At 41.1% G+C, this 27,835-nt stretch overlaps 1 protein-coding gene across 4 annotated transcripts in view; it reads right to left on the bottom strand.

Moving 5' to 3' along the window:
• Positions 1-27,835, bottom strand: part of SGCD (sarcoglycan delta) — a 405,963-nt gene that overhangs the window by 362,597 nt on the left and 15,531 nt on the right. For 2 of the 4 annotated variants that reach the window (XM_019654007.1, XM_019654008.1), the window contains exons 3-4: positions 21,921-21,924; positions 21,606-21,794 (exon numbers count right to left, since the gene is read on the bottom strand). In XM_019654007.1, the coding sequence (XP_019509552.1) occupies positions 21,606-21,794; positions 21,921-21,923 (192 nt within the window). In that variant the 5' untranslated portion in view covers position 21,924. The remainder of the gene's footprint in view (positions 1-21,605; positions 21,795-21,920; positions 21,925-27,835) is intronic. The other 2 variants (XM_019654006.1, XM_019654005.1) reach the window with 1 other exon arrangement.

Raw genomic sequence — 27,835 nt, 5'->3', positions numbered from 1 at the left:
GATTGCCATGGGCTACCGTGTGTGGCCAGCAGCCAGCGTGAGCGGCCAGCAGCCGCAGTGAGCGGCCGTCCAGAAGCCGGCGACTGATCTGTCTCGCCAGAGAAGAGCGCAATGATGGTGCCAACTTGGGCCAGTGAAGCAACGTCCTCCACAACTAGACTGAAGAACAAAACGACAGCAACTTGTCTGTTCCCCTTTCCCCAATTCCCCAGCACTGTTCCCATCCCCCCAATTTCCCAATAAAAATCTTTAAAAAAAAAAAAAAAAAAAAAAAGAAGCATGAAGCTCTGAACTGTGTTTGGCACACAAGGAATGTGTCACCTTCCTCATGAGTACCATGCATCCCTCTGTTAAAGACCTGTCCTCAATCCTAGAGTCCCCATCCCTCCACGCACTCCTGGTTTTCACCAGCTTGTTTGCTTTTTTGTTTTTGTTGGTTTTTTTTTTTTTTTTTGCATTGCCAACCAGGTGTCTCCCTCCATAGAGCCATGCCTCCCAAATCCTGTGTCTAAGGAATAATTTTTCTCCCAAGGTCAACGAGCCTGACTCTGCAGCCATAATGTTGGAGGCTGATTTTTGGAGAGGGGCTGACCTTTAAGGAAGGCGTCCTCTGAGCGCACCTGACTCCAGCCGTGAAATGCTGAGTCATTAACAATTTGAAGCAGAAAAGAATTTAACCAAGTTAGACAACCTGCACTAGCTCTTGTGACAAGGGCCATTAGGGCCATTTTGGTGTTGTTCAGGCCAAACTAATGACTGTGAAGAGAAGGCACCCGAAAACAAGCAGACTGAGGCAGCCTTTCTGTTTCCATTTTAAAACCCATTTGGAATTTCTCTGCTGTGTCTTCCTAGGTTGACATTTTTTTTCCACATCAATTTTTTCTAATTAGTAAAATCATTTTTAACCTTCAAAGTCTTTTTAAAAATACCTTTGTGCATGGAGTGTCCAGAATTTGCAGAGCAGAAAAGCGAATGTTAGAAACCTATATCATAATCCCCCTTCCTGTCTTAGATGACTGTCAAATGCCTGTAAAGACTAATAAGGTAACAGAAATGAGTGGTGCAGATGGGGCATCAGGGAGTGGTGGGGCCTGTGGTCAACTGAGAGGCACAGGCTCCTCCTCTAATGGCTTTCCATTTTAACAATAAAGGTTTCAACACCCTGATGGCCCGATAACACCCTCTGCAGGCCAGCCTGGCCAACGACCAATCCATGTCTCCTGATAGAATCCAAGCTTCTTATTTCAGAAATTGAAATTTAACTAGAGTACTCTAAGCAGATTATTTTAGGCCACATTTGATGCAGATCTGACAGTGGGCTCTCTGGACTCCTCAGCCAAAGCTCCCAACCTCCTCATTAACTGACTCCCATGTCCTCAGGTGACATGAGGAAATACAGCACCATAAACCCAAGTGTGCAGGGAGTAGCTGCCATATTCACAACTCAGTCTCAAGCCCTGGGGTATGTAAAGAAATCTTCAATTTATAGCACTTCTCCTGAAGAGGGTAATTCATAATCTGTTAGCTCTTGTGTTAAAGCTAAACCCTTTCCCCCACAAACAGCAATCTAGAAACACTTCTGGATTTCAGGGCTGGAGGGGATCTCAGGGAGTCATCTGGTCTACCCCATTGCCTGCAGGCAGTCACAGTGGTACTGCCATAAAAAATAAAGCTACAGAGGACTAAACGAATGAGAAATGCACTGTGAGTAACAAAGAAGCCTATCTTCTTGCTTTTCAGGATAGAGGTTTTCTTTTGAAGAGCTATTTTATATGGTAAGATAAAATAATTATGTGCTAAAGCAAACAGTACAGACTATACATGCTGAAGACATTGAAGAGAAATCCCAGTTTCTAGTCAGCAAAAGCTGAAATGGGTCTTCGTGCTTCCCAAGAAGCTCCCCACTTAAGAAAAAAGAAGTGTTTAAAGAGCCAAAGAACTATGGAAAAAGGTTTCCACATAAGGGTGCAGATTCCACAGCATTTCTGAAGGTCAAACTTAGCTCAGAGAAGTCATGCTATTTATCCCTGGCACAACGCTCCTGCTGAGTCACCAAGCCTGTATGGCACCACCAGAAACTAGTTTACCACAGCAACCACAGCAGAGTGAAAAACAACAGATAACATGGCCAGGGTAGCTCCACCCCAGCTGAGCCTACCCCTGACTCCAGCTTGGCTGTGGCTGGGGCCCTCACCAGGGCTGCACAGCACAATACAAGGAGTGGTGCAGAATGTCCTGACATCACTTCCTCCTCAAAGATCTATGCCTAAATGATGCTCTGCATGTTCAGGTATGCCATGAGGTTACACAGTTACTTCCATGTTAGAATTAGCAAATGATTAGATTGAGTCTTTGAAATTAATCTGAATACCCTCCATGCTTCTTTAGGACTGTCTGTCTAGTGCTTTCTGTCTGTTGCTTTTGAAATAAATACAATTTCTTTCTCCCCTTCCCCCAGGATTAGAAGGAATAGAATCTTAAGGGTTTTTTGTTTTGTTTTGTTTTGATTCAATTCTTTAGTTCACATTTGACTTGCTATCTAAACAAAGACAGAAATGGTAGTTTTTAAATTGCTCCTATGGAATACAGACTTTTGCACAAATCTGTCTCTTCCTGCTCCCCTGCCTGCATCCCCAGCCTGCACCATTTTGGTCTTTATGGATGTAATCTGGGATCTTGGATACCAGTTTTCAGAACATGTTACATATTATGACTTTTTATTACATATTATGTTTGCCTTTCATAATTTTCAGAAAATGTTGAAAAATCTTTCATATATAAATGATTCCAAAGCTTACCTATCAGTCATTTTATATCACAACCTTCTGATTTGGGGGTTCTTAATTTGTATTTAGTTTCTAGTTGGCTGGAGCAAACAGGGAAGGTGGAAGACATGAGAAAGCATTTTAGTTTCCATCTTAGGATAAACTACCTCTCTGACTATATAACATTCTTGGCAGGCATTTTTCCCTTAAGAAATGTCTAGATATTCCATTGTTTACTGCTTTCCTCTGAAGGAGACTCCTTTAATCAGCATGACTTTTGTTCTTTTGTAAGATTTTTCTGTTTTTACATGGAAACATATATTTTGCCTGGATGTATCTGGATGTGGTTGTCATTGATTTTATCTGGTTCTCAATGAAACCTTTCAATATGTATGTCCAGCCCAGAAGAATGTTCTCTGATGATGTCTTTAATGTGTTAGTCTCAGTTCTAGTCTCTTAGGAATTTCTATAGTTCTGAGAAATCTTTATAACTCATTCTCTATCCACCAAAGTAATCATCTTTATTTTCTTTGGCTTGGTCACTTTTCATCCTTATTCATTCTGGGAAAGTACTTCATTTTTATTCTTCACTTAGCTGATTCACTTTTTCTTACTTTTTCTCTGAATTCTTCGCTGATTCCAAAGTGGGTTTTAATTCTCTTATTGCCCTTTTAGTTCCTTACAACATTTCCCATGTCATTTCCGTTAATCTTATGATCGCTTTGTCTCTGTGTGAGCTGTCCTTAAGGATTTCCATGCTGCTGCCACGGAGAAAGCAAAATGGCTATTCCCTATTCCACCACCATCCGCTCCGTAGTTTTTCTTCTGATTTGCAAAGTACATAATTTTCAGAAGTATGCTTTTCTACATGTCTTCAGGATGATGTTCCTGTTTCTTATTTTGTAGTTTTCCCCATAGACTCCGTATTGTCTCCATTCACACAAGGAGAAAAGACCTATCCGGATGTGATGCTGCTCGGGGGTGCACGCTCTGTTCCCATGATGGCTGACTGAACGCCCTTCTCATCCACAGCTTCAAGATTCCTTCAGGTGTCAGGAAGGTTCTCATCTTTCACTCTCTGAACAGGTCAACTTCTTGAAGGACACTTTCCAGTTTGCATGGCTACTCTAGCTCCTTGTACCTTTCCTGCATACATAGGATCTGCATCTCCCAAGGCACGAAATATCTTGGCTCTACTCTATTTCTGGCTGTTGTCTTTTTGGGATTGTAGCCTTTCGCTAGTTTGTGTGTACAAATATATGTATATATATATGTATTTCTGTGTGTGTTTGCATATATATATATATATAAAGTATATGCATGCATGAATATATGCATGTGTGCATACAGATGTGTATATCCATGTATATGTGAATGTTTATATATTTATGTGTATGTGTGTGTCTATATATGTGTATATGTATGTGTACACACACGCACATGTGTGCACACACACACACATGTATTCCCTGAGGGGGAAGAGAACTGAAGAGTAGATAGACTCAAAAACAGTACCCATGAAGAAAAGAAGTGGAAATGTTTGTTGTTACCGATATTAGATTTTGCATCTAGGGCACAGATGTGGGTCCAAAGACAAAGTACTGGGTTGTCAGAAAAGTCATGACACATTTTTGCAACAAAAAACATAGAACATAGAAAAAATATATCATGACTTTTCTGACAACCTAACATCTCTTAGGGAACATGTGGTGAGGAAAGGGGTTCTCTATTTCCAATGGCTTAACATAGGATACCTTCCGTTATGTCCTTTAATGCAATTTCATCAACCTTGAAGGTTCATGAAAATCCCTCCAAGAGTTTGGTTAGTGATTGATTGCCATTCCTAGTTTTTGAGGATGACCTAATTCCTCACTCTCTGTTTTATTTTAGACATTTTAGTAGACAGTTAAGAGACGCTAAGTACAACACCATTTTAAAGCCAGAAGTCCCCTTTTACATGTCTGCATTTCAAATGTTTACAACTTTAAAGGTAAAAGTGATCTGATATATAATCTAACTTTGTTCTGTATGCTTCTGAAACCCTCCATTTTATCAACATGAACCATGATGCCCAGAAAGGATGAATGATGTACCCAAGGTCCCAGGGTTTGGGACAAAGCCCAGACCATAACTCAAGTTTCCTGACTTTAATAATGATAAGACTCTACAGGTTTCTGGAGAGAAAATGGCAATGATAGCTATTTAGAACAAGCTACTAAGTCGGTGTGTACTTTTGCTCTACCTATCCCTAGGGAAAAAGAGGAGTGACTCTCATTATTCTTGAAGTGCTGTCCTGTCGCTTACAATAGTCAGTTCCCATTTCTTATCCTCTGAAACGAGCAAAAATCCACAAAGGTAGGGAGCCTGCCTTCATACACATAGGGGAAAACGACCTTCCTAAGTCTGTGTACAAGACTAAAAGGGCACTGAACCGCTGCAGATCCTTTGAAAGTCACACACACACTGATTCCTCTTTGTTCACCTGCTTACTGCTAACTGCAACCTAGAGACAGATCAAAGGTTTTTCAATTCATGCAGCTGCCAGACACTTTTTCCTCCAAATAGAAGCCATGCACAGCACCCAAAGCCAATTTTGCAAAGCACCAGATTCTTTCTAAATATTCCATGGATTTCATTATGCATCTTTAAAAATGTAGCCCTGAAGCTAATAGTAAGATAGGCACTGAAAACATGTTCCTTTTGAATTGGTTCTATAATGTGGTTGTAGATGGACCTTGGAGAAATAGAGCGAGGAAGAGCACTTTTTGGATTCAAAATCCATATACAGTGACCATGTGGAAGCAAAAGTCACTCTACAATCAAGAGGTGTCCCAGGCTTCTGCTGTTAGAAGCCCAGTAACACACAGTACATTCAGCTCTGCGAGAAGCCCCTGTGAGAGTCTTCCCAACATCCCCATCCCTCCACTTGGGATGACCCCCAATTCTCATTGTGCTCCCATACCTCCCTGCATAGGCTGTGGGTACTAGGGTGGGACTTGTGACTTAGGCTCAAGACAGTGTTCATGATCACACTCCTTGGCCACAGTTACCAGGCCAGAGATGAGCGTGTAATGCCATTCAGGTCAGCGAGACAGGTGGAGGGTTTTGTTGATGCTTCCAGGAAAGAAGCTTCTGGGTCTTCTGGAAGAACGCCAAAGGCAACACCCACCCCCTTCCAGAAAATGAACAAGGAAGAGAGAAAAAGGGAGAGTTTCACCATCCTCAATTTATATGCAAGACTTATTAGGGAAACGATGAAGGAACTAATAAAGTTTAACTGCTGAGCAGGTGGGAAGGCCTGTTTCCAGAGAATAATTCCTTGGGATTAAATATGCCTTTCTAAGCACCTCTGCAAAGGGAATTGCCTCTGTAGCAAAAGAATCAGGCTCAGTGTATGGTAACATTAACATTCTTCTCCAGAAGAAAAGTCATGGGAATATCAGGAGATTTAAAAAAACAGTAGCTATTCTTTTTGACATTCAGCTGATCAATGTAATTTGAACTGTCATTCAAAGAGACTAAAAATGTCTACGTAAGTTTAGGAGAAATGGTGGCTGTTGGGAGCCGTCTCAGAGTACTGAGACCCTAGGTTGACTGCAGGTGGAGAACGACAGGTGGCTACAGACCCCCAAGTTCTGTGTGCTGAGAAAAAGATTGTAAAGCTGCTTGTTCGCTGAACAGCAAGAAAGGGAACTGCTAAAATCAGTAACCCAACCACGCCTAGCTCACCTCCTGTGCCTTGGAAAAGCAGAAGCTTCTAAACCACAACCATCAGACCCTCAGATGTTATTGTCTATGAGACTTATGAACTTTGGGACTTCCTACCATGGACTTATGAACTCCTGGGACTTTTCCATCATGGACTTGCTGACAGTTGCTATTTGATTTGTTTCATTTTACTTAAAATATATTGTTAGTTTATGCTGTGTGATCATGTAACCTGTTGCCAAGACATTATCTCACCTCCAAACTCCTAAGTCAGGAACATTGGTTCCTCATTCCCCCAAAACCCCCCTACCAATCCCCTATGCTTAGATAAGATTTATTCCTGGTAAAGGAGGAACTTGCTCTCTATATAAGCACTATGCCTTTTAATAAAACTTGTCCTGTCTGCCATCCACAGTCAGTGACCCTCCTAATCTCAACTTTGGTGTCTATGCCATTCTTTCATTTCTCATTTCCTCGTGCCACTCAATCCTGCTCAGGGACCATTCGGTGGGTTCCTGGCCTGATCATCCAGGGGCCACGGCTGTCGAGCTGGCTCTTGGCAGTGGGCTTAGGAACATATCAAAATCACATTTCTATATTTTGTTGGCTTCCATCAAAACAAAAGTAATGCTATTCTAGCATACTTTTCCACTGTATTTTCAAAACATGAAACATGGGTTGCCAAGGTAATCACTGACTTCCATGATAAAAGTCATAAATAAAAAAAAAAAAGAGTAATACTTTTAGAATTATGTGAGTTGATTTAGCATTACCAGGGAAGGGTAGAAATGTAGATCACCTGAAATCTGACGTTTAGAGGTCAGCAGAGAAAAGGTTACTGTTTCATGGAAAAGCTATTTATGCAATTAACTGAATTAATTATGCTTGTATGAATTTTATAAACACTCCACAGATCTGGATTTTTGATTAAGTTTTAATTTAGTTTAGAAAACTAAACCATATAAGCTTTTATGAGAAACCCCTGCTCACCCATTGAAAAGAAAGAGGTAAAATAATAGATTTTAGGAACCATCTGGAGAAATAAACAATTTAGGAAAGCTACAAAGACAGAAATTATAGTCAATTATCCAAGATGTAAAGCTATATTTTGAGGTTATGTTGTCCTTCATTTTCTCAAGAGTACCCCTTAATTAAATGCAAATAATCAGAAACAGCAATTAATAGCTATAATTCCCTGATTAGATAGTGGAGCCCATTAACAATGCTTTAAGATTGCTGTGAATTCTGAAAAACCAAATGGAGTATATATTCATAAATTTCTCTCCAATGTATCCCCATTATTGGAAGTTTTCTACAATGCTGCTATCTCAGAGGCCAGCCATGAGGTTAGCAGCCATCATGCCATCACCACTATTTCTAGGGCACGTGGACAATCAATCTTCCTTGACAGATAGGGATACTGACTTTGAATAGACCCACTACAGGCACAGGGCTTCCAAGAGGGCAAGACTTTCTTACCACCTATGTAAGCATCACATCATACAAATCAGGAACAAGCCATTAAAGGTTCAATGGCCTCTCATAAAAGACATTGTGCAGAGCAGGGACTCAAGTGCGAGTGTGTTTTTCCTCATTCCCTCTTACTGAGGGTGTGCCTTCCCACACTGAAGACTGAATGGTGACGCCCTCTTCTTACCACAGTACCGAGACGGTCTACTCCATGTTTTGTTTTGTTTCCCCCTGCCTCGCACTCCCATTAGGGCTTTTAGACTTGCCTCTCCTTCTGCCTGGAATCTCCCTCAGCTCTTTGCTTGGCTGTCTCTATCTCATTCCTCTGGCTTCTATTAAAATTCACCTCTCCAGAGGTGCCTATGCTGACCTGTGTCTGAAGCAAGCCATGCCCGGTTACATCTCTCTCTTTATTTCCTTCAGAGAACATATCACAATATGCAATTATTTTGCTTATTAGTAGTTTCCTTCTCTATAGGCTGTCTCATCCACTAGAATGGTTATAGGTAGTTTCCTCTGTTTTATGCATTTCTGTTTTAAGTTGAATCAGCAATAATGTGCACATATTAAATATCGGAGTGACTGTGATGCTTATGGCAATGATGATTTCAGCCACACCCACATGAAGTATGCTTTTAAGACTCCATTAGTCATTCCTGTAAAAGTGAGCTTATGACTCTGTGGTGAATTTTAGCAACTGAATCATCTTTTCTTCTTTGTTAAGTGTTCAAGATGACAATAATAATCGCCAGCATTTCCTGGGTGCCTACCATGCTCTACTTTCTGGCTATGTCCCATCTTCATCACGACTCAGCAAAGCAGGTATTAGGAATCCCACTACTATGGGGGGATTTAATGAGTAAAGCAAAGCTCAAAGAAGCTAAGCTACTTTGCCAAGATCACCTGGCTCATCAGCAGCAGAGCTTAGGTTTGAACCCAGGCCTGCCATCTCTAAAGCCTGTTAAACCACCCTGCCCTAACATTAAACACCCTCCCTAACATTACAATTGATCACAAATCAGAATCTTTCCAAAGATTCCAGTGAAGCATGGGTGGAGAACAACTCTTGACAATGAGAATGTGATGGAAAATGAGCCCACAAGCTGGGCAGTCTGGGCTGAGAGGATTTGCTCCAGTATAATTAAGTCTGGTTGTGAGGCCTCTTAGCCTCTTTAAGTTCAATAAGTGATTTGTCCAGTAAGAGAGAAGAGAATCAATAAGGTCCATTAGAAAACACAAACAATAAATTTCTCAATAAACTGTGTGGGAGGCATATCACCAGCTGAGGATAAGAAGTATTCATCCTAATATGTGGGCATATAGAAAGTTCTGGAAATCAGTGCAGCTGGGGGATACTGCAGACCATCAGCATTCTTCATGTGCCCTGCTGTTGACTATTGGAACCATCCCAATAACACCCCAAGCATGAGGACTGGGGGCTCTGAGAAATAAAGGCTGCGAGCTTTCAGCCCGCAGTGCCATGGGAGGACGCATGGCACAGTGGTTATGAGTACTGGGTTCAGGTCAGCTTCATACCCCAGCTCTGTCACTTACTGCAACCACGAGAAAGTGATGTGACCTCTCCGCAAAGCCTCAATTTCCTCTTCTTGGAAAAGGGGATAACTATAGGACCGTTCTCCTAGGGTTGTTATGGGATTAAATAATATACCCCATGTTAAGTGCTCAGTACCATGCCTGGCACAGAATACATTCTCCATACATGTCATCCTACTAGTGACAATAATTTATTTGCAAATCCTGCAGTTAACGTACCTGAGAGTGCCCAAATGCTATTCTGTACTAAGTGAAGAATGCAAAAGACTTGTTATAAACCAGCTCCCTTTTTCTAATGCAGAAAGTATTTGTATTAAGTTTTATCCTTACTGGTGAGGTCCCTAATTGAACCACGATGTAGCCAAATGGTCCTTAAAGAAAGCAGCTATCATGACACATCCTTACTTCTTTTCTATTTATGATTTTTCTTCTATTTTAACTTATTTATTTTTTTGAATCCCACAAGGATTACATAAGTTCATTCTCCTTGAAAAATGTTCAGAATATGGGAACAAGGGTAAGTCACCTTCCACTGGTCTTTCGCACCTGCCTGCCCCCCCAACACCCAATAACATCCAACTCCAACCCCAGAGGAAATTATCATTAGCAGGTTTTCTAGGGATCTACATACAATGTAATGAGACTGCCAACATCTCTTTTTCCTTTGTCTTCCTTTGTTCAGTTTCACTTTGGACATCTACGCAATCATGTTGTCTTGAAAACCCTCTGATTATGCCAAGTCACCCCTTCACTAATTCTTATGGCATCCACTTATCATAGCAGCATTTTTACATTTATTTGTTTGATCATGTGACTTTCTTATCTCCCCCCCATTATACAGCAAGCTCCACAAGGAAGGGACTCCATTTACTTTTGTTCACTATTGTACTTATAGTACCTGGTACAGTACTTAGCCCCCAGGAAGAGCTCAACAAACATTTGTAAAGCAAATGATTGTAACTGATTCATTAGAATGTCAGCAGGTAGTAACTAGAGTAACAAAAGATTTGAAGAGTTTAGAATTTCAAATAGGAACTTATTCACCTAATTGGGATCAGAAAATTATTTTTCAAAGAAAACCACAATGTCAAAAGCACAAGGCTCTCCAGTGTATGAACAAGACACAAATTATCCCTCCTTGCCAAGAAACGCAATGCAGGTTTTAATTGAGGGTATCTGAAATTTCTTATATGAACTATAAATCATTCATTTCTAAAATAGCCACCAACTATGTATGGCATAAAGATGGTTTAACCCAGCTGAGAGACCGAGTGACCCAAATGATCATTTTCCTCTATCTTTGGGTTTTGGGGAAAGTACTTTCTTTCTTTCTTTTTTTTTTTTTTAATGTTGGAATTAAGAGATTTGTCTGAGAGAGAAAACATGCTTGCTTAACATGGCCAGTTAGAGCTTTGGATATTAATAGTAAAAACTCCCTGATAGGGCCAGCCGAGTGGCATGTTGGTTAAGGGTTGGCTTGGGAACACCAGCTCTGAGCAGCAGGGCCCCGGTTTGGATCCCACATTAGGGCCAGTGATGCTGTGCCTTCTACAGCTAAGATAGTGAACAACAGCTTGACCTGGAGCTGGGCTGCTGTGAGTCGCCGGGGACAGCATAGGTTGCAGTGGAGCTGCAGTGGGCTGCCATAAGCTACTGTGAGTGGGTGACAGCCAGCGTGAGCTACCAAGAGCCACCATGAGTGGCTGTCCAGTGGCCAGCGACTGATCTGCCTCACCCGGGAAGAGCGCAATGATAATATCAACATGGGCCAGTGAAGCAATGTCCTCCACAACTAGACTGAAGAACAAAAGGACAGCTACTTGTCTGCTCCCCTTTCCCTATTCCCCAATAAAATCTTTAAAAAAAGAAGAACAAAAAAAAACTCCCTGATAATGGCCAACCCAAATTTAACGGCCAGGTAAGGCACAAGAATGTGCTGAGTCTTTTATCATATATCCAATAAACACTGACTCCGTGACTTGCCTGAGTCTGCACAAAGGCAACTGCTGCCAAAGCCTACTGCTCACTGTTCATTCTTGTTTATTCTGAAGTTGGGAGGTTGACTGTAGTACTTATTGGGCATGAGACTGTAAGCAGATCACTGAACCTCAGCTGCCCCTTCAATCCAAGGGGTAAAATTAAATTATCCCTGCCATGTCTCTCCCACTGGGGCATCTGTAAAGAATCACATGATGCAACAGATGTCAACAGGCTTTCTAATGTGCAAAAGACTTTTAAAAGCATAAGGATGTAATGAGAGTAGAATGGAGTTCTGTTTTGTTTTTTGTTTTTTGTTTTTTAATTTTTTAAATTGCGTTTCTTGAAATATGGTAGGCACCTAAAAATACCTATTGCGGTAAAATGAGGATTATGCCAACCTGGTAATGATAATGATTTAATAGATCTTTTTATCATTATTTTTTGAGGTGAGAGCCACACAAACAGGGCTCCATTTCAGCATCTGATCATACTGGGTACTTGATAAGTGGGTGTTAAATGACTCAATAGTCTACAGTATTATTTCCCACTAAAAAAGGCTTAAACTGACTCCAAAGTTCTTTCTTTGCTCATACTTTAACAATAAACACATACAAAGCATCTACTTAAAAAAATCAAGTTTTAGGAGATGATAAGTTCTCCACTTAAAAAGTTGGTTGATAATTAAAAGCTGACCAAAGTGCACAATTCTATCTACACAAGCGTTACAGTCGGAAGGTTTCACCACAAAACAGAAGGGCTGTTCTCTTACTGAAGAATTTCTTCCCTTAACTCCTTATTTGTCAAAGCAGCAAGTAGATTATTCACAAATGGCTTAGTTAAGTCAGGAAAGCAATTCAAAAGGCAACCAAATCATGACTGTTATGACACAGGTGCCAGTTACATAGTTAGTATAACTCCTTAAAATATTAATGAGGCTAAAACTGCTTGAGTGTGCTTTGGCTGAGCCAGTCTTAACATCATGCGAGTAAATACATTACTGGTTAAGATACATTTATTTTACTTTTTGATAGTCAACATTTCTGAAGAAAGTGAAAAGCATAAGCTTTCAAGTTAGACATACCTGGGTCAGCCCTCCACCCAACAAAAGCCCACCTGGCTCCTCACAGGCAAGCCAGAAACACTCTCACAGCCTCACTACCATCACAGTTTGGAGTACCGAAAGGAGGAGGGAGACAGAATGGGTGTGTGGAAAAGGCACAAAGCACTCTAAACATAGTCATTTGGGGCCACCTGTCCATCAGATTAGGAAAAACTTTCTTCTCTTCTTTCTGTTAAATTGAGTTTTGTTTGTTTGCTTTCCCATCTTAATCCCATGGCTCCAGGTTTTAAAAATTGTCCAGAGCACAGAAAAAAGGCAACAATTATTCTATGGAGGAGAATAAAAAACTTCTTTTTTTAAGGTCTTAGCTCACCCTCCAAGACCGATCTAAGGAACAGGGTAGTAGATTCTAGGCCTGTTTTATAACACAGAACTTTCTGCAGTGCTGAACATGTTTAATATCTATTTTTCTGAGGGTGGCAGGTACTAACCCCATGTATCTACTGAGCGTTTGTGATGTGGCTGGTGTGACTGAGGCACTGCATTTTCATGTTACTTAATTTTAATTCCATATTGGCAAATGCGGCGTGAGACAAAGTATTTCCACAGCCTTAGAAATCCTAACTAATGACTCTCAGGCAGCGCAACTTCCCTGAAACCTCCTCATACTTAATGTGTTTCTTTCTACAGCCTGCACAACCCGCGTCTGCGCTGGAAGGGCTGGCCCTAACAGGGCCCTGGGGGTTTGGACCTGCTCTCCCACCACTGCCAATGTCTCAGTGAGCGGGCATACATCTCCAAGACACGGTCACAACTTCCGAGTTCCGAGAGTTACTCCGTTCACATCCCCATGGCAGGTTAGACCTAAACATTCCTAGTGTGAGCAGCTGTGTGTGCTGTTATGAAGACAGCACTATCTCCAGGGAGATTTTCTGGCATTGTTTATCTCAATTTTAGACACATAAACAATGAATTTTGAATGTATGAAAACTAGTATTATATAATAGTGTCAAAGGTCATGATCACGATCTAAATAATAGGCTGGAGTTGCCTGGTAGTTTGTTTATAATTAGATCTCCATCTTCTCCTTTTGACCTCTCCAGAGTATAATTTGCATCCTGTTTGACTTGACCAGTGTCAACCCCCCTTCTCGCCCTGCCTCCCACACTTCCTTTCTTCCCAAAGTCCTGAGCTTTCAATACTGGAACGGGGATGTCTGAGGTTTTTGCAGCCAAGCTTAACTCAACCACTTTCAGGCTACAATCATGGTGCTTGCTCTGCCTTAAGCACCACTCAAAAGGTCTAATCCATTCTTTACGACTCAAGAAGTCGCTGAGTGCCTTTTAGCTTTAGCTGATTTCTTCTTCATACTCACTTAAAATGTTTGTCCTTTCTGGGACACTTGAAAATTACATGTTTTTTCCTTCCTAGTAAATGATGATCTATTAAAGTATAGAATTTTATTTATTATAATCTTTAGTGTCCACCCAAAGCACAGTGTATTGCACAAACAGTGTGCTTAAGAAATACCAGCTGAACTGAAGCAAATTTGCGCAATATATTGTATACATTTGCAGCAAGTTTGTTTTGTAGAATTTTGCAGCAATTACAATGGCCAAAATCATCATTGATGATTTACATTCATATAAAGGTATGAAACACCATAAGCTTCAAAACACATAGGACATTACAGAGCCACATCCCAGGATTGCTCATAGAACAGAATCAATTCTTGTCTTTTGTTTTTCTGTGTTACAATGTTCATGCCATCTTAAGAAAATAATGTTTTGGCTATTTTCCAGGTTGATGAACGTGAGCTAATAGTTGGGAAGTGACCACAAGTCAAAGCAGAGAGCTGAAAGCCTGATGTTCTTCATGGTTCCCAAGGAAGCTGGCATCTGTGCTGAAATGGATGCTACTCTCACACACAATATATTCATTAATGGCATTAAATGAAAAGTGTAACTGCGGCCAAAAATATCATTTTCTCTCATTAGCTGAGCAAATCTGTATTAACTAGGATGATGTTTCCTGCTTCTATTCTATTTCACACTCCATTATTACCCTTCACTTGTCATGTAATTAAAATGTAGCAGGTAGTTGATGCACAGGGAGGGAGTGTCTGCTTTAAAAATACCTTTTCATAATCAAATTCAAGCACTCATTTTATTTATGGTCTGTCTACCTTAATAAATCAACTCATCTTTCATTTTAAGAGTAATATAAAGCTCTATTAACCCATCTTTAAACATTTTCATTTAAAGTGACTGCCTATTCATATGTTTTCTCATCCATTTATTCAATAAACATTCTAAGTATGTATGATACGCTAATAAGCAAGGTGCTTAAATCTGTAGATAGAAAGGTGAACAGTTTAAGGTTACCGTCTTCTGGACTCACAGCCTATTTGCAGAAACAGCCAGGAAAGTAATAAATCGGTACCGCATGTCCCCCACCTTCGTGCTCGCATGACAGGTACAGCAAAACACAAAATGTAGGCTTAACCTGGGGGGACTTGGGAGAATAAACAAGAAGATAAAAGCTTAGAAATGGCAATGTTTATAGAAAATCAAATGTAGATACTACTTTCTGTTTTTTTAGCTGAGCCATCCTGCCATCTGTTGGAAGCTCAGCTGGAGTCGGGAATCGAACTGGTGATCCTGTTGCTCAGAGCTCACACTCTTGAGCAAGCTCTTAACCAACTGAGCCACTCATCCAGCCCTAGGTATTACTTTCAAATGAATTCTGACCTTAATGGGAGGAGAGTCCTGGCCTGGCTATCAAGAAGCAGGGCTCTGAGAACCACCGGCTTTGTCCTCCCAGGCCTCAGCGGATGGGGTACCCCCCTGGACCTATGGGCAAGCAAGCAAGCTACAAGGTGAAGTGCAAAGTTGGCCGGGCCAGGGCGGCTCCCTGAGATTTCACCTGGGTAACAACCCAAGCTGGGGACTGGTAGGAGTGGGAGCTGAAACGGAAAGGTCGTCCTATGGGAAAGGTCAAAGGCAGATGCATGCTAAAGTTCCACAGAAGCAGAACACCTCAATGAACGCTGTGAGGTCATCAGTAGCACAGCCAGGATAGAGGGAGCCTGGCCTACAAACAGAAGAGAATGTTCCAGGCAAGATCAATGTCACGTGATCTGGGAAAGCCAGAGGGGAGACACGCCAGAGGGCCCCTGGCTCCTGACAGCGCTCTAGGTCTCACTGCTGTGAGGCCCACCCGTGTACCCATGAGATCCTCTCCCCTTCCCGTGGCATGGGTACCCCTACTCCCCTCCACTTCAGTTAGTTTGACTGGGTCACAATTCCTTGAGCCTTCCCCAAGCAGAAGATGTGTCACCATTCTGAGTTATGGAACACACTGGCCATTCTCTCTGGCTTTTACTGTTCTACAATGTGTCCAATTTACAAGTATTAGAATGCCTTCCTCTGACCCTCAGTGGATCTTTATCTTACTTTAGCGTACATAAATCATGTTTCAGACATTGCACTGCACAAATCCAATTTGTCTTCATGAAAAATAGCACTGGGAAAATGGGCAGCATAGTGTGCTGATCAAGAGACGGGGCTCTAGAGCCTGACTCCCTGTGACCGGATCTCAGGTCCATCCCTCACTGACAACATGACCTTGGGCCGGTGATTGCATTTCTCAGAGCCTCTGCTTCCCCATCTGTGAAATGTAATAATGGTGCCTACCTCAGAGGGTTTTCATGAGGATTATAAAGTAAGTTCTATAGAAGTTTTTATTGAACAAATGGACATTCATGCCTTACGTAATCACAAATATGGTTTGAATTTTGTGACTTTTGATGAACAGAAGTTAGGAGAGCTATTACATACAGGTATAGGTAGCTATAAATGTATTGAGGACCTGCCACATGCCCGGCACTGGCCAGGTACTTGATATCCATCATCTCATGTATGTGGTCTGCACAAAGGTACTGACAAGTAACAAACATGCATTGAAAGCTGACTGTATACTAGACACTAGGCTGAGGCTACAAAGATGAAGAGGACACAATCCCCACCCCTGAGAAGTTCCCGGCATGATCGAGGTGCTGAAGCTGGGTCAGGCCACCTCACACTCTCTACTTTGGTTCAGTCATCTGCACAATGAGGATGTCTGATGAGGTGATTCCTAAGGTTCCTATTTCATCTAACAATGACTTATATCACACTCACTGGGCTAAGAGATCATGTCACCTATTGATAATTACTGCGCCTTATAAGATTTGCCACATAACCACTTGTGCTAAATGGTAGTGTAGATGATCAATGATGCAGTATTTTGCAAGGTCTTGGAGGTCAAGTTCTTTGGACTGGGCTGCTAGAATGCATTGGCAGAAGCAGCAGCCCTGTACAGAGTGAGATCTCACACAATCAAGGCAAAGCCCAAAGGATAAAACCATCGTGCTCCAGCAGGAAGATGCCTTACAGGCTTAAAGGGCACCTAAGTCAACACACTCATTTCTACACTGAACCCCAGAGAAACAAGGTGAGGTAGTTCATGGCTGGCTAGGCGTCCAGTTCCCTGACACTCATGCTAGGGCTTTCTGCACAGGCCCACAATATATCCAACTGGCTAACAGACCAGGCTCTAGAGTCAAGCTGTTTGGATTCAAATCTCTTCTCTGCCACTGTGGAGCTGTGAGATCGCGAATCAAGTTATCGAGCCTCTCTCTTCCCTTGTGAAGTTGGTATCATAATAGTACCTGCCCGCCTAAGGGTAAGTCAGGTAACATTAATTGCAACAGCATGGTGCCTGGAACAGAATGAGCCTTCAATAAATGGTGACAACGATGGTAGCTAACACTCACATAAAGTGCCTACTATGCACCAAGCTCTGCTCTAAGTACTTTACATTCATCATCTTATTTATTCTTCACAACTGTCCTACGAATAGGTAGACATTGCTATTACTTCCAGGAAAGTGCAGCACAGAGAGGTTGAGAAACTTTGAAGGTAAGTAGCAGAATGCAAATTTGTACCTAGAGCATCTGTCTCCAGAGCCTGAGCCCTTAACCATCACATGGTGGTGCAGGGTTGCTCATGAATTTCTGTTGCCAACGTTGAGTCTTCCCATAGGTCAGAGGCTGCTGTAAATGCTTAACATGAATTAACTCACCGACTCTTCACACCATCTGATGATGCAGAGATTATTTAACGTAAGTTTACCTTAATTGTTTACATTAATACAGCAAGGAGATAAAACAGAAGGTGGAAACAGTGGGGGGAGCGTGTCATCAGCTACAGGGCAGAGAAGTGAGATAAGGACTAAGCATTCAGAACTGCTGGGAAACTTCTCTAGGCAGAAAATGCCAGTGGATATACCTTGGATGGGAGAGATTTATGACTTGGTGGCAACAAAGATAATGAACCATTTTTCCAGCTTTAGAGTTTTGTTGAAGAGTCAGGTTATCGGAGCAATTAGGGGGAAGGGGTCTGGTGTAGTGGGAAAGGTTGGGCTTTCAAGTCAAGCACCAGTTCTTTCACTTCCTGTGTGTCTTTCAGCAAGTCACTCAACTTCTCTGAGCCTTGGGTTTTCTTTTACTAAAACGGAGATAATAATCCCCACTTTCTAGAGTTGTTTTGAAAATGAAATATTTTAAACGCCAAGCACAGTGAAGCACAATACAAACACTTAATAAATATTAATACCCTTGTACAGCACAGTGTATGATAAACTAGGGTAGCTCAACTTATGGGTGTTCACAGCCCAGGTAAACCACACACTCCCCCATGTAGGAAAAAAATGAGGAGAAATGTGTAACCTTGCAGTCCTGCCCAGTAACGAACACCAGGATATTCTGCCAAGAGCAACATCATTTTTCTTCTGATTTACATCTGGGACAAAGGAAACTTGGTCAGATGTTCGTCCAGACTGTTATAAAGGAAGGACTCCTCCAGCATCTCTCCTTAGGGGTGGCACAGAAAGCAGGCCTGACAGCACAGTAAATTCTGGAATCCAATCTTGGATAAATTGCCAAGTCCTCAGAACCACTTTCAGATGACATCATTTTCTTGGTTCGTTATTACTCATTACTCAGAGGGTTTGATTATAGTGTGAGCTTCCCCGAATCCCAAATTATTGAATATTCCAGGTGTACAAAATCATCACTCTTTCCTATTGGCAATATTTTAAGTCCCTGCATAAAAGGCTTAACTGCCGCCTCTCCGATTTCCTTTGCTCTTTCACCCCCACATTCTGCAATATAACACTGGTGAGTATCTCATTCATTTTCCAGATCTTCACTGTCAGTAAACTATTATTTGTGGAGTAGAATTATAATTCTAAAAGAATATGTTTTAGACTGTGGTTGATGGAAAAAAATGTGCTGTGAACTTTCAGGGAAAGACCGATTTTCTGACACTTCAGCTCTATGTGCTCAAATGCATCACTGTTATAAAGCACCAATTATGGCTAATAATGGCATTATTCTTCCCTCAGTACGTACTTGGTTTGGTAAAGCTTTATGAACTCTCAATTTCGGCAATCAATTTCGTTAACTATGGGAAATGGCCTATTTCCTATAGCTGATTACCTTAATATCCTATTGCTCCCTAAGCTTGCACACACTCAGAATGAATTGTCACTCAATATATACTTGCATATACCTCTCATTATTAGGCTTGCCAGATTAAACACATTCAAGAAGCCATATTTGGGTAATATCACAGTTATCAAGGTTTGAGTTCATATTCACCACACCCACCCCTATACCTTGCAGGTGCTATAAATTAACTTCATGCCAAACTACGTAAAAATAACAAAAATAGCCCCAAAAGGGTACTCAGGGGATACACGAGTTTCAGCTAAGTTCCAGTGGGAAGGTAAAGAATTGTATCTTGCTTTTTGGGCCCCACCATCCAACCATTTCACCAGCCAGATCCTGGCAGTATTCGAGAACGTCTTCCAAACTCCCAATTCCTACATCCAACCAGTTGTTGATTAGATGTGTTAATTCCATCTTTTAAATAGCTTTTGCATCATTATTCTCCATTCTAATACCCTAGCTTCAGTCTTCCCCAATTTAGTATTGCAATGTGGAAGTTTTTCCATTTTACAAGTTTGTGAAATACAAAATGGAAACAGCACAGACCATGCATATCAACAAATAGCAACTGTGGTCATTTTAAGATCAAATGGAGCCAGAAGACCCTTGAGAGTTCTAAACTCTGAGAAACTTTTCCGGTTTTATTGCATTCTCACCTGTACAAGCATCTGGACTACACAGCTCATCACATCTCTCTCACCTGCTTATAGCGCTTCTCTTAATTATGTTGGTCTGTAAAGTAAGTTCAAGTTCAAAAAGCGTCTACTGAGTCTAATTCAGAAACAGAAGTTAAGGTGTTCTAATTGTTTAGAGCAGCGGTTCTCAGCCTGTGGGTCGCGACCCCTTTGGGGGTCGAACGACCCTTTCACAGGGGTCGCCTAAGACCATCGGAAAACAAAAAGATATTTACATTACGATTCATAACAGTAGCAAAATTACAGTTATAGAGTAGCAACAAAAATAATTGTATGGTTGGGGGTCACCACAGCATGAGGAGCTGTATTAAGGGGTCGCGGCATGAGGAAGGTTGAGAACCGCTGGTTTAGAGCATATTACCTTGGACCCCACAATCCCATGGAACTTGACCTGTGCCCTTTCCAAACTGAATGTGGTACCAGAGACCTTCTATATTTTTCAAAGAATGGAACTATTTTCCTCCTCAAGAAAGACATCTGTAAAATTAAAATAATTTTTTGATGAGACAGTTTCTTAGCCTTCACTACAAGTATTAACAAGTGAGCCCTGCTGAGGCCTGGAGCAGAGTCTGGAACCTTGGTGTGGTCCTAATTCAGTGCTAATGAAGCACCAACAGCCCCTCCCTTTAGTGCGGAAGGAAGGCACGCAGAGAAAAGATGCAGCCCGGGCTCTTCCCAACGTTCAGTCAGCATGGAAAAGGCATGTAAAAATTATTACCTGAAGTGGTAAGTATAATAATACATAAAAGGAGCTGCAGGAACAGCGGGAAAGGTTGTGCCAGGCAGAGAAGATGAAGAAAAGCAACCCAAGCAGAAGATACGGCCCAGGCGAGGCAAGGGAATGTGACTACGCAGAGTGTGATAAGGATAAAAACGAACTTTAAAATTCAGAAAAGGCAAAAATCCACCATCCTATTGCAGATTGTCACATGAAAACCTTACTGTTACTTGTGTTATGGTCACTTTTCTCTATCAAAGAGGATTTATTTTATTGCCAATTTAATCACTTACTTTTGACATCAAAGAAAAAGAAAGTATTCCTGTCTATTATGACCTCACAAAGAATTTAAATTACTTATATTGCCAGAATGGCAAAGGAAATCCTTCGGAAAAACCACCTTAGAAAAACTCCAGAAATAATTTTGTCAGGATTTTCTTTTCATTTGAATTTCAACAAGCAAATATTCAATCAGTATAGTGGCCCTAAGTACCGACAGCAAGAATTTCTTCAAAGAAGCATAAACACAAATTCTTAAAACATGAAACATGGCTAAGCTCCTATTATTTCCATCTTATCCAGGTAGTGAAAAAGAGAATGCCCTCCCCGCAAAAAAAACCCCAAAACATCAAGGGGGCTGCCAATGAACCATAGTCACGAGCTACCAGATATAAATAAACAGTTACAATTCTTAGATAATCTCCAAAGTCTAATATTACTCAGATCTTTCAAGATTTTACCTCACAAAACTAAAGTGTCGGAAAACTTAACACTTTGAATTTACCCCATAGTTCCTCCTGCATTATTTACTCAAAGTGCCTGTAAACTACAGGCTGCAGAGCACAGCTATCAAAATGGAAGGAAAGCATATAGGAGATCCTCAAGGAGGAAATGCCTCTAAATTGGATTATGAGCTTCAGAGGAATTGAGATTAGCTAGAAGTTCATCCTACAGGTAACCTGAAAAGATTTTTTTTTTTTAACCAAAACACCAGGTTGCTGGCTATTTTGAATCACACTGCCACCACTTTTCCACCTCCCTCCTTGCCCACCCTTCCCCTTCCCCCGAATAGAGCTAAAGAAACTTGTGTGGTTTTACTTACGATTGTGAAGTTCATGACTTTGAGGATCCAGATGGTCATGGCCAAGTTCACCAGTATTAAAATCATCAGGAGCAGGACAAAGAAATACAGGCATCGCTTCCGCCAGCCATAAATCCCCACTTTGTACACCTGTGGCCCCTCGGAGCTGGGCATGGTGCTCCGGTGGTGTGTGTACTGTTCCTGAGGCATCTGAAAGAAACGAGGTGAGAGGGAAGCACTTACATTAGACTGCTGAGCGGAAAAAGAAAGAGGGAAAGAAAGGAAAAAAATCAACCGATGAAGAGATATGGCGGGCTGCGGTCTGTACATTTCCACCATCCTGACAACTCTGACGTTGTTTCCTCTCGACCACAGAGCCTCCTATGGATGCTGGCATTAGCCCTCTCTTTTTATGCAGCCATTTCTCATGAGGTTTACCAAGACATCCACATCCAAACATCATGGGAGGCAAGGGGTTCCAAGCAAGCCATTTTCCAAATGTCTCTTAGAAACAACGTCTTTGTGAGGGAGTCACTCAAAGACCTATCGAAGTCCTGAGGGCAAAATTTAGAATTTGTCTGAGAAAACAAATTAACCTGAGCAGTTCATTGTGGTGGTATAATATTATTTGGGCAGCTTATTTGGGGGGCAACGACCTCAAGTGCAATTATTCTGCATTGCCAGAAAGTCAGTGGCAAAAGTGACCATTTCGATCTTCCCTCTATTCCAGAGTTCAAAGGGCTGCTGCAGAGCACATAGATTAAGCCTCACTTGACCCAAGAATCTTCAACTAGTGATAGCCTGTGCTTACATGCTTCCCTTGACAGATAACTCACTACCCTCAAAGTTAGTCCTTATGGGTCAGACAATTCTAATTGTTATCAATCAACTCATTTATTTAATAGACATAAAGAAGGCTCAAGTAAGGTATGAACATGCCTTCAGGGGGCTTGCAAGCTAATGGGGGGTTGAGCTCGTTTAAACAGTGATTATAGTACAGTGAGATAAGTTAGAAAAATATTTGTCAATATTAAGTAATATGCCAACACCCTTTAAAGTAAGGAAGCCTTCCCAAACCCCTGCTGTTGACATAAGCTATCTTTATACCAGCACTGCTAATTACATACCAACATAAATCAAAGTAACCTTATCGCTTATATAAAAATCTAAAACCAAGACAAATTTTAAAATTAAATACAAACAAAGCTACTGACATGCATCATTAAAAGGGGAAATAACGGACTACTACAAGGATGAGGATTTGCTAAAACTAAACTGCGTAACGTGGCATCAAGGGCTTTAGCCCAGCGTCACCCAAGAACATCATCCCTACTCTGCCATGAGCCATGTGACAACAGGGCCTCTATTGGTTTTCTCCATTCGCAGTAATGCACAATCTTTATTTGGAGTTTTTTTTTGTTTTTGTTTTGTTTTTTACCTCATTTGGCCCTCATGTAAGCACATTTCATTCCTTAAGAATAAAGCCTGCCTCTGTTTATTTCCATCTTACTCAATAGCAATTAAATTAGTGACATGTGGGGCCAAAGTGACCATGGTGATAAACAAAACGTGGGCCCTAAAATTACATCCTTGGTTATTAGGTCATCTCCCAGATGATTCAGAGTGATTATTTTATGGTTTTCAGATAATCATTAAAATGTATGCATACAATATAAAAATGCCCCCCAGAGAACTCATGGCCTTCAGGCATCAGTGGAATTCCGCTTGAAAAACCAAGTGCATCCTTAATTATGGTCAGCTGAAATGCTCAGAAAAGGCCTGCATGACATCTGTCTCATTCTGAACACAACCTTAATATGAGTATATGTTTAAATATATGTGTGTGGAATTAGTGAAAAAAATGCATCAATGATGAATAAATGAATGATTTCCCCTCCACTATGAAATCTGCTGCCATCGAGGGGGGTGTACAAAAGTCCAAGCCAAACACCATGGGGACGTTCTTGTTTGTATTTTTGCAAATTTCCACTTCAGGCTCCCAAAGCACTGAGTTCCCAACCAACCAGTTAGGTTTGTGGTCTAAGAAAATCTCTATTTTACTACTCAGCGCCTTACAATCCTGTAGATCAGGGCGGTGTTGTAACAACATGGGGACACAGCAAAGTCATCGGTCACTGGCCTGGTTACAAAGATCAATTAGAAGGGGGAAAAATGTCTTATAAGTCTGAAGGAAATCAGGCCTTTATTTTCCATTAAATCATATTCTGTAAATTAAGAAAATTATCACAGAATCTTAGAATCCTTTCTGAAATGTCCTAAGACGAGAGAAGGCGACCCACTTGTGCATGGCTAGGAAAAGGACAAGAATGATAGTCTTTGACTCTTGTAGGCAAGATGAACAGTGATTAAGTCTTCACAGATGAGTGTACAAATGAGAGATAAGCGTATTGCCACCACAGCAGCTGCCTTTTCTCTTACATTTGCCCCAACCAATGGGGGGATTACATAGCTATAAAACAGACATGACATGTTCAATAAATATTTATAAGAGGCTGGGGAGATGAATATCACACCTATAATTTTTTTTCATACATAGATTGTTAAAACTTGCCAGAATTCAGGGATTATCTCTACTAGGGGTTCTCAATCCTGACACACATCAGAGACACCTGTGGAACTTTCCAAAACATCTGCATGCATGTCAATTAAACAAGGTACAAGGGTAGGACCCAGGATTCAACATGTTTAAAAGCTCCCCAGATAATCCTAATATGCAGACAAGGTTGCATATCACTAGTCTAGAATATGTCTTTCAATGGAGCAGAATCCAAATAAAACTTAACACATGTAAATTTACACGTAAATTCTGAGCTCTACGATGGAGTTAGTTAAAAGGCTTCCCAGGTCACTTCAAGCATTCGGAACAACTTATCTAAAAAATGGTCTTCATCTTCTTTTCTCATAGTACAACCATTTCAAGACAAAAATCTTGAAACAAACTCTAGCATATAAAATAGCAAGAAAGCAGAGCTCCTCTGCTTAAAGCAAGAGCAAAGGCTTGACAACCTTTGAGAAACCTCTGCAGAGCCCTTGCACTCCTAGAAACCACACAAGGTTACTGGCCAGCTGAGTTGCTCAAAGCTCAGAAGGGGAAGTAGCTCTCTTTCAAGTCACACAGGATTTTAGAATCTGTGGGGGATCAGAACTCAGGTCCTCTGATACCTGGTACATTGGCGTAATTTGTATGTCATGAGGGCTCCCATATCTCCACCATACACTGCCTACTTTGCTGAGCCCAGTGATACAAAATAACTCCAATCTGCACCTCTGTAATTAAAAAAAGACAGACTGATAGATCAATCAATCGATCGATCGATTAATAAGGAACAGGGAAGGGAGTAAGCAATGCTGTATGAATGATTAAATGAGGAAGCCTTGTCAGCGGAACATACTGTAATGGATACATCTATTGTCAATAATTCTGCCAGGAAAGAGAATATTAAGGTATGCTGAGTTCATTAATTTTTCTAGTAAAAAATCGAAACCTGTTGAAATGATAAAAACACGAGGAAAGACAATCTCCACTCTCTGTTCCTTTTTGATTCTTCCCCAAAGACGTTTGCTGTCCAGGGAGTGGAGATGAAGTTTCAGGGCCTCCCTTGTCCAGACCCCTTCCTTAGCCATAAGAGAGGCTGACAATGTCACACATTTTTATAAAATTGACTTAAGAAAGATGTATTAATTGCAATTAGCTAAGACCCTGTCTTTTTCAGCTTGCCTTTATGTTGGGTGGCTTTGGGGGGTTTACATGCATTTTGGAGATCCAACTAACAGGAAGGTAAATTGGGGGTTCATATAGTTTGGGTGCAGTGGTATACAGCTATATGGTTTGCAGACACTTCCCTGGAGACGTACAGTATTGCTCACACTCCTGGTGTACAAATGTCTTTCAGGAGTTCTTCCACCCTTGGTGCCAACTCACCAAGCATGGTGTCACAGAGGTACAGGACCAAAAGACAAATTGCAATGTAAGCATCTCCTATTATAGCCAGCACCAGAAATATGTGGGAAGTAAAAAAGCCAGAAGCTAGTTGGACCTTTTTTTCTAATCATCAAATTTGTAATTGTCAAATTTCAAACGTACGAGTCAATTATCATTGATACCTAGTCAAAATAGAAATTCTCTCCAGTTAAGAATATAGTCAATTCAACCTATATAATTATAAATGTTCCACACATTTTTTTTCTTTTTTATGGGAATCACAGAAAAGAGAATTAATCAGAATGCTTGTGTTTGCAGGTTGTATGTACTGTGTGTCTCTATGCTGTATATAAAGTTACATGCTTTAAGCATTTCCAGTAAAAAAAAATTAAATTCTACTGAAATTGCCATAGGAGACTATTATCTTTCTATTGTCTATACAGGAAGCAACAGTGCCAAACAGCTTTCATTTGAAGAGCCTATGAAAGGATGTGCAATCAAAACCTGTAGAAAAAGTATGTCAGACAGTTAATTACTACTAATATTATTTTTCTGGATTTTAGGATGTGCCATCTTCTAAAATTAATAATTTAATTTTCTTTCGCATTCTAAAAACATATTCATGTTTTTAATGCAGGTTTGTGTTTCTAATTCTTTTGTGTTTTCCCTTAGAACAGCCCCCCATATTATTTAAGCTTCAGGCCTTATGAAACCTAGATCCTTCCCTAGTCCTTCCTGTAAGGGACCCTGAGCACACACCAAAGCACCACCATCAGACATCACTGCTTAGCTGAGCTCAATGGGAGGTACAATTATCTGTCACTGGGAGTGACTTTCAGACTTTTGAACGCATAAGAAACCCTCCAGAAAATTGATCAAATGCAGATTCCTAGGCCTCACATCAAAAGATTCTAATTTAATAAGTCTGGGAGCATCTCAGAAATCTGTATTTCTAACAAGCACCAAAATTGGTTCTGGTACTGAGAGCCCAGGCAACCGCACTTCGAGGACACGGATTTAGACCCACCACAAAAAAGAATCCCTGGCCCACGTTTGCCTCTCCTCATGTTGCGCTGCTTCCCAGCAGGTCACCCATCTTCCTCCCATGTCCCTAAATACACACTTTGCTACCCTTCACATTTTTGCTGCATTCCTACCTTGGAGCTTTCAATTCCATCATCCTCTTTCAGCAATATAGTGAATATTATGTTCTTTGCAGTCTTTGGTGTCTTGGTTTTTCGATGAGCACAGATCTTTTCTGCCATATTAAAAAAAAAAAATCTTGGCTTACCTTGATGATCCTCTCTACCTGTTGCCTCCTTTTACTCTCACTGATGCCCAGGGTTCCCAGATCCTTGGAAAATCCTAGGAATCTCATCCACCTCCTGACATGGCCCGTTCAAAAATCACTAGTGATGTCCCTGATCAAGATTCAACGTACTTTTCTTAATGACCATTTGCCTTGAGCCTTCTGAAGCGTGACGCTTTGCAACTTCTCCCTCCCACCTTCTTCTTGGGCAATCAGGACACTGCAGGCCCAGGGCTTCTTTCCGGTATCTTTGATTACAACCAGACTTTCCAAACTCTGTTCTCTGTGTCTTTCTCACAGGTTCACATTATGAGTTAGTGTCCTCTCTCTCATCTCAGCGACAATGTTCAGTGTCACACTTGCACTTTATGCTTCTATGAGGATGCAACTCAATATACCATGTTAACCCGTCCCCATCTCAGGTTGGATGTGTCTAAATAGCTTTCATCCATCTACCCCCTCATCAAATAAGCACTGATCATTGATCAAACTCCATACACTGGTGCAAAGGGTCTCAAGATACCACAAGGAACAATGACCTTGTCTTTATGATGCTCACAGCCTGGGTGGTGGGGGGGAACGATGAACAGTTAATGCATAAAGAAACCAAATGCACCGTGTGAAGTACCTACACTGAAATATATACCCGGTGATGTTAAAGAGACCATCATAGGATGGAAGATATTTTTTAGACTCATCAGGAAAGAGCTCTTTGAGGATGTAACATTTAAGCTGAGACTTGAAGGATAAGAAAAAGGCAGCAAGGTGAAGGCTGGGGTAAAAAAGTGTTCCAGGCAGAGGAAAGAAAACAAAGGCCCCAGTGTGGAAAAGGTGTGTGTGACTGGCTACAGTGAGTGAAGTGGAGGAGGGCATGAGCTGACAATGTTGGCTGGAGGAATATGACGCTGGGCTTAGGAGGTCATAGTGAAAGTCAGATGTTATTGAAAAGGTAGTGAGAACCTATAGCAGGTGGGAAACAGAATGATAATCTGATTTATA

This window comes from Hipposideros armiger, unplaced genomic scaffold (assembly GCF_001890085.2).
Source record: "Hipposideros armiger isolate ML-2016 unplaced genomic scaffold, ASM189008v1 scaffold_211, whole genome shotgun sequence".
Lineage (NCBI taxonomy): Eukaryota > Metazoa > Chordata > Mammalia > Chiroptera > Hipposideridae > Hipposideros > Hipposideros armiger.
The sequence above is the reverse complement of the archived record's forward strand: the minus strand, read 5'-3'. Positions and strand labels throughout refer to the sequence as shown.